The sequence below is a fragment of the Anguilla rostrata genome, chromosome 5, assembly GCF_018555375.3.
Source record: "Anguilla rostrata isolate EN2019 chromosome 5, ASM1855537v3, whole genome shotgun sequence".
In the NCBI taxonomy this organism is placed as follows: domain Eukaryota; kingdom Metazoa; phylum Chordata; class Actinopteri; order Anguilliformes; family Anguillidae; genus Anguilla; species Anguilla rostrata.
In genome coordinates, this window is record NC_057937.1 from 31407289 (window position 1) to 31415141 (window position 7853).

Here is a 7853-nt window from a genome sequence, read left to right on the forward strand (position 1 = left end):
GAGTGTGGGAAGTGTTTTTCCAAAATGGTTTATTTAATCAGCCACCAGAGAATTCATATATGTGAAAATCTGTACAAGTGTACACGTGTGTAAATCATTTGGCTGAATTATTGTTCTGTTTGTTCACTATGAGCCACCGTACCTTTACGTGTGTTATGGCTAGGCCAATCAACGTACTTGGTCCCGTCTATTAACAAGCATTGGTTATTGTCACCATATTCAGCATTGTAATCATCAAAAATCAGTAAAAATGACACTGACATAATCTATCTATTTATCTATATATATATATATATATATATATATATATATATATATATATATGTAGTGTAAACAAATGTTTATTATTCACAATGAATTCCCGGTCCTGGAACATGTGTTGTGTTATTACGGTAATCTCTCAGCACGTCTTTGCTCTCTCTTTAACAAAAAGTTGCATCCCCGTTGGTGCCTCATTCTTTCACCCCGTCCCCCAAAACATACACACCCTCTTCTATTTCTCCACCCCTTCTTTGTTTTTCTTCTCTCTTTACTTCTCAACTCAAATTTCATCAGAGAACATAACAGAAAAGGGTGGGTGACATTTTTAATTCTGTTCTTTGTCTGCTTATATTTTGTTGCGTATATATAAACGTGCACAGAAATGTGAATGTAGGGGAAAGTCGGCATGAATGCAACGCGTAACGGTCGATAACTTTTTGTACGCTACTGTAGCCATTTCAAGTTTGCACACGCACAATCCAGTCCTTTACGAGTGCCAAAAGAACGGACCTTTCTGGGAAATTTCTTTAAAAAAAACTTTTTTATGCGAGTTAAGTTAAATCTGTTCCAGAAGTAAGTTTCGGATATACATTTTTTTATTTACAATAAATCAAATCATAATTTACAGCACTCATCTGTTCTTGAAATATTAGTATGGTTTTCTGAGCCAATTTAACGGGATTTGTTTGCTTGGTGACCAAAAGAACATGATGTCCCCGTTGGTATAAATATAACAGCTTCCTCTGAGTTGCTATAACAAACAGCGTGATTTTTTTTTGCTGTTAGGTTTTTACAGAATGTAATCTAAACATAAAATGAAAGAATTGTTACCCACATATCATAAGCGTTTACATGGGTATCATTCTCCTATTGATCGCACTACCAAAAGGTTTACAACATCCCTTTCAACCCGAATGAAATTTCAATCGGAATTGGACAGTATATTCCGATTGAGGTGGTTACATGAAACGTTTGCGCGTCTTTTTTCATAAATAAAGCCTCATGCGTCATAATCTGAGGATGTGGCTGGTCTTATGTTGTCGTAAAAATTCTCCCGACCCTGAAGAATGCCTAACTTGTTTACATCCTGGACAGATGAGGCTGTTGAGTAAATCTATTGCTATTTCCGTCGCAGCACTTTCTACAAGCAATATCACAAGCGCTGTCATATAATGTTTTCTTACCGTGAAGTGTGCCTGACCCGCAAGCGCAGAATTGTGTTATCAGGGCGACACAATCGCATCGAGAATTACCATGTTTGGGGAAAAAACGGGATATGCTGTAACTGCAATTAAACCAAACCTACCATGCATGAAACATAAAAAACACTAGTCAGTCCACCAATCAACCTGTTTATAATGCCATCATAGCGTGGCGTGTATAAAACCATAAAAAAATCAAAATAAAAAACCTTACCAAAAAGAAAAGAGTAGTCGAAGTCAGACTAGTTGGCCAGTATTTAAAGTTCACGTGTAGCCTACAGTTTTTCGGTCAGGGGGTATAGTTTTATGGTTTTAAACACTCCATGGTATGATGGCATTGACGGGTGTTTTATGTATTGTGCATAGTAGGTTTGATCTAAATGCAGTAACTGAATATCGAGTTTTTCCCCCCAAAGATTTCTCGATATAATTTTGCCGCCGTGTTAACACATTTCTACATTACATTACATTTATTTGGCAGACTCTTTTATACGTACAGTAAGTGCATACCAAAGGTCACTGGAACAACTACAAAACACAGGTCCGATAAGGTACAATACTCATCATGTAAAAGTTATTCATAGCTATGAACGCATTCTGGACACAATTCCAGTTCACATGTAAGCATAGGATAGGTCAGAGAATTATGGTAAGTCAAACTAAGAGACATGACAATGAGCTACTACATCAAGATAACGATACAAGTGCAATACGAGCTGGATGGAGCTACAGGTGTAACATGAAAGTGCTACGGGAGCCGTGCAAAGTGTCTTTTGGAAATAAAAAACTTTTTAATTAAATGATCAATTTATTGCATTGCTTATTTATTTCATTATTAATTTATTTAAGTTTGTCACATTTGGTCTCCCGTAGTTAAGTCACTAATTTGGAAAATATCTGTAATAAAATAAACCTTTTTATTTATTTATTTTTACTTTTTAAGATGGACCCACCCACAGAGATGACGCCAGACGAAGGGCAGAAGAATCGTGAGATGGTAGTCGGAGGGCAAAAACCTCTCCACCGCTTCCTTAACGCAGAGCCCAGATGTCTTGGGGTGAAAACCATGTTTTATTCAATGTTGTAATATAGTTCATACGTAAACTATATTTCAACAAGGTCATTCAATTGTTGTACACAGCAATTGAATGACATTGTTGTAATATAGTTCAACGTATATGCAACGGTCCCAGTACTTTTTGATTCAACCTCGTATATATGAACATATACAAAATGAAACACAAGAGATAACAGAACTAGTGTTCCACTTTCAGTGACAAACTGGAGAAACAATGTGGTTTGTGAATAACAATACATTGTGCTAATCAACTACAAGGTGGTCACTGTGCGCTTAGTTTGATGTTATTATTTGTATGATTGTGGAAACATGCTAGGACAGCCCTATCCTTATATTTATCAGGATCATCTATGGATGCGGTTATGGTTATTCTTGTGGTTTCATACGTGCTATTTCAACAGTTGCTGTCCTGTAGCTTTTATGGTACATTCACTGCAACTGCTCAGTGCACTTGATAACACCTTACCTGATTAGCATGATGCATGTTCTTGTCATTATCAGTAACCTTTATTTTGCAATGATGTCACGTGGAGATTGAAGCCCCTTACCAGTAAGAACTCTTTACTGTCCCAGATTGCTGTGCTGTTCTTTGGCTGTGGAGAGCTGCTTTTGGGGATTCCGCTGAGCATTGTGGGTGACACATTTGATATTCTATACGTCCCCTTCTGGCAAGGAGCCCTGGTATGGCAATCTGGAACATTTCTTTTCTTCTTTTTTCATAAATTTTGTGCCCAACTTTGGGCTGCGTATTTCCAGTTCCCTCGTTTATTCCGAATGTCCAATTATCTGCAACTGCAGGCACCTTCATGCGCAAACCCCACCGCTGAATCTGGAGAGAGTAGATATCTGTGGTTTTCCCTCGAAACATGTGGTGTCGCCGGCTAGCTTCTTTTCAACCACAGACTACTGTTAATCTTGCAGAGAGCGGAGTGGGAGGAAGACCTTGCATTTTCATCATTGTAGTCCACATGGTTGTAGGGCACCCTGTCCATCAGCAGGGGTCACTAGATAGGGATGAAACCGTGATCCCTAACCGCCTGAACCCTCCGGTACCTAGGGCACTCTGCCCTATGGAGCTACCGGGCCCAGTCAGCACTGGCATGGTTCGAATTCCATCCAAGGCCATGATGCTCATCCATGCATCACAGTGTGGTGTCTTAGGCCCAGTGTGCCATCTAATGTGCCCCCACCCCCTGAGCATTACTGCTGATGTCCCGGGGTTTCTCACACTTGATTCTAGGGGCCCACTGCCTATGCGGCAAAAAATGTTAATTATTTGCATTTTTTTAAAATCTAATCTTATCACTGCCTTTAAGAAAAAGTCTTACATTGCTGTTAGTATAAATGTGTATTTATGTATGCGTGTGTGTATATTTATAACAATAATATGTGCAATAAGAAATGTGCTCATCATAATAACTTGTGTTTTCAGTTTGTCATTTCAGGAAATCTGTCCATCTATACAGGTGGTCATCCTTCAAAAAAAATGGTATGGCTGTATTTTGTGAACTTAATTGTTTGTGCAGAAAGTTTACTGTAAGTGCAGTTTAACTTTATACATTTAGATATAATATGTACCAATGCTTTATATTTTGCACAAAGACCTGTCATGCTGAATGTGGGAATCAAACTCTTATCACCCCAGTAAAGCCCTTTCTAATGTCACCCTGCCTTACAGATGTGATTACTATGATATCGTAACCCTTTGAAGAGTAGGTTTTCTGGATTGTTTTTTTCAGTGTTCTAGAATGTTCAGTTCTAATCAACAGAACATTCTAATCATATTTCTGTGATCTTACATCTTAAATGGTTAATGTACTGACCACAAATCCCTTTGTTGCTTTCTCTTCTCTCTCCCGGTCTCTGCCTCTGTAGGTGACAGTATGCTTGTCCATGTATGTGGTCACTTTGCTGGGGATTTTTCTCTCTCTGTGGTGCAGAGTGCACAAACTGATTACAATGAGTTTCTGGTACTACGGAAACGTAGAGAAAATCATGAGAGTGAGTTCATACATATTAGAAGCTTGAATTGAGAACTGACAAAAATCCCTTCCCCACCTCCCCCCATGAATAAATACAAAATCATATATTCAGGTGACGGCAGACTGAAACTAATTTAAATATATTTTTCACTATATCTCTCCCTCCCTCCATTGCTCTTGCCTCTCATTACTTGTCCCTTTTTTCTCACTCCCCCTCTCTGTGCCCATGAATATCTCTCTTTCTCTCTCTCTCCTTCACTCTCTCCCTCCCTCCTTCTCTAAGGGGCAAGTTCTGACTGCAGAGAGTGTGCTGCTCACTTTGTCTCTCAGCCTCAGTCCAGTTTTGATCTTCCTCGCCTGTCGGGCTCGAGCAGCTCTGAAATCCACAAAGACTCAGGTAACATGACCAAGTGCTCCATGCTCCCAAAGCCTGTTCAAGTGCCCCATAACTCCCTTAGTGTGATTGAGAGCTCTGTGCCCCCCTTCAAACTCAAACCTTCTCTATTAAAAATAATAACCGCAGGGCTGTATTTATCAATCATATTTGTGCATAAACTGCTTACTCTCATTTCCATACCAGCCGTGCGCTTTTAAAAACTTTATGGGCAGCACATACCTCATTTGTGCGCACAGCTGTATTGCAAGCTGCAGATATTTTACAATATTTTGTTCGTTTTATAAATAAACAAGATTGAGTGACAGTACTTAATTCAAAATTTGTGGAAAAGGTGAAAGAAAGGAATAAGATGTTTGATTCTAAAAACAGGCCAATTAGATGCGATGACATACTGTTATTTGTCATTGTTGCTGTTACTACGTAGTTACTATATTATTGTGTTACTATACTACTGAAATTCAGTCTCTTCTCCCTCTCTCATAGGTCATTGTGCAGCGCAGTTTGCCTTCAGGAGAGTGAAACAATGAGCGAAACCTCCCCTTCCATGTAAAAATATTGCTTTGAGACTTTTCTGATGTAATTAAAAAGATGTGTATCTGCGAAAAAGTTCTTGTTATGTGCTGTTAACAATAAGAAAATTATCCAGTGGGCCAAGCACCATCAACACTGGACCAAAAAGATAGGGATAAGGCAGATGCACATCCTTTTAGTCCAGCAGATCATAGTTGCTTTTTCACTGTAGTCAGGGGAACTGGTTTCTTACTGCATTGAGGTCTTCCTGTAGTTGTGGTCTTCCTGTAGACACCGCAAGATATTTGTCAACTGCCTCTTGATCTTCCTGGTCTTCTCCCTTTTGAATGTGTACTGAACACTGCACTTGGAAATCTTAAGCTTCTTTGCAATTCCTCACAGGGAATAACCATACCACTATATGTTTACTTGGCCCCACACATGTAAGACTAACACATTATTCTTTACCATATTTCTTGCAGCTTTAGGGACAATTTTACATGCACTACAGGCCAATGTATTAGGCTACCAGTGGTTTTTGAAAAAACTTAAGGTAGATAAGATTTCACTCAATTTAACTACCCCTCCACCTCCCTCCCACCCCGCATTTCATTTGTAAAATGATTGGTTAGACTTCCAATAATTTTGTTATTTTGAGGAAAGTTGTGTCTAAGAGAATTTTTTAGTAATCCTCCTCTTTTTTGTTATTGTAGGTAGAAATGGAAAAAAGGCATGCTTTGGTTTGTTATTCAATAAATGTGCATACAATACTAAATTCTTCTCTACCTAAGGTAAAAAAAAAAAATAAATAAATAAAAAAAAAAAAAAAAACCACATGGCCAAATACTTTTGGCTTGTACAGTATACTGTATATATATATATATATATATATATATATAGTTCAATTATATTTGTAATTATGCAATATTCTATACAAGCGTAAAGATTCAGCTTAGTTATAAGGAGATGTCTGTTGTGGCCTATCTAGAACATTTGGTGTGAGCACAATAAAAAATTAATGCTGGACCACCAACTTTTAACTAATTCATTGATTAAGTATTTGGGTGTTTTTGATGAAAAATCTACTGCTACCTAATTGATATTCTACTTCACCATCCTTGTTATCAGCAGAATATTTATTTTACACACTATGATTACATTCACAAGAGGTTAAAAAAAAGAAACTGTAGGACTATTCCCCTCCACCACCATGCAGGCCACAGTGGCACTGGGTTCTTTTCACCATTTTGGATGTTTTTTGTCAAATCATAAATACATGAACAGTGATTAGTGACAGGTAAAAAAAAGATGATATGTTCATACTGGAATGCAAGTACAATTCTCTCTATCCATAACTGGCTACGAACATCATCTTTCTTGACTTTGGTCCCTCAAAACAATTAATAACGAATCCCAGTATCCCAATGTCCCTTTAGTGCATACTTTATTCATCATACAAACTGAATTCATATTGTTAAAGAGGTTGGAAGGCATTCAATTTAATAAGTTCATCATCAGGGTCCAAAGGGACCTCCTATTATCATGTAAATAAACCATGCACACTGAAATTAGGAGTTGCTGAATCATGTAGGCCTATGCAGTTAAATGTTTTTGTGTGGAAAAAAAAATCTCAAAAGGCTGTCTGGTTCAATAAAGGATATATCCAGAGAACATATTTTTTTCATTTGTTCTGGCTCTGTACTCCATGACTTTGGATGTTATTGTTATTGTCCATATGTATTATTATTTTTATTCTGGACCCTTTTATTGACCCATCTCCTCCCACCGTTTTTGCACTACTTCAACATCCCAGCAAACACAGAACGTTCAACTAACATTAGCCTATGGTTCTCCTATGGTTAGTTTTACAAGAACCATCTCCCATTTAGAGAACGTTCGCTCCAAGTTATTATACATCAGAACGTTCGCAAAACATTTTGGGAACTAAAAACTCAAATGTTCTCTTATGGTTGCATTGTGCTTTTCACACAACGCTCCTAATTGGTTGTATTTTGGTATTTATTCACGCAACCATATGAGAACTTTCAGAGAACGTTCCTAGAACACTGCACAGAGGTTGACAGTGTAAAGTGATGGACCAGCACAATTATAAGTTGAAATGGGTTTATTACAATTCTTGTGGTCTAAGACAGTTAATGGGTTTATCAATACACATATTTATACAAACAACACTGTTGAAAATGAGCAATTTGAATTTGGAAATTAACAGAAACATCAACAAATAATGGTACAATATATAAAGTATAGACAATGAAGGGTACAAATAATAAATAAATGACAAGCCACACTAACAAAATATAACCTAAACATATAGCATATAACCTAAACATGACCTCAATTATGCAATTAGAGATGTGGAGGATCTGCTTGAGCATGTATTTGAAGGGAAGAGGATTGTGTGA

General features: G+C 37.6%; 1 protein-coding gene across 2 annotated transcripts; it reads left to right on the forward strand.

The window, feature by feature from the left end:
• The first annotated feature begins 439 nt into the window (after window positions 1-439).
• Window positions 440-7101, forward strand: si:ch1073-291c23.2 (uncharacterized protein LOC799862 homolog). 2 transcript variants are annotated; one of them, XM_064335799.1, is made up of 7 exons: window positions 440-573; window positions 2407-2520; window positions 3115-3222; window positions 3974-4030; window positions 4417-4546; window positions 4814-4920; window positions 5404-7101. In XM_064335799.1, the coding sequence occupies exons 2-7, from the start codon at window positions 2407-2409 to the stop codon at window positions 5437-5439; spliced, it is 552 nt and encodes a 183-aa protein (XP_064191869.1). In that variant the 5' UTR covers window positions 440-573; the 3' UTR covers window positions 5440-7101. The 2 variants fall into 2 exon arrangements, with proteins under 2 accessions (XP_064191869.1, XP_064191868.1); XM_064335798.1 differs by having other exon boundaries at window positions 4417-4542; window positions 4807-4920.
• The last annotated feature ends 752 nt before the right edge of the window (window positions 7102-7853 follow it).

What these genes read in the sequence shown, in the direction of transcription:
- si:ch1073-291c23.2 (XM_064335798.1), top strand. Translation starts at nt 2,407, where the DNA reads ATGGACCCACCCACAGAGATGACGCCAGACGAAGGGCAGAAGAATCGT. An exon ending in CAGAGCCCAGATGTCTTGGG is followed by an intron (nt 2,521 to 3,114) that starts GTGAAAACCATG and finishes TTACTGTCCCAG; the next exon opens with ATTGCTGTGCTGTTCTTTGG. An exon ending in GTCATCCTTCAAAAAAAATG is followed by an intron (nt 4,031 to 4,416) that starts GTATGGCTGTAT and finishes CTGCCTCTGTAG; the next exon opens with GTGACAGTATGCTTGTCCAT.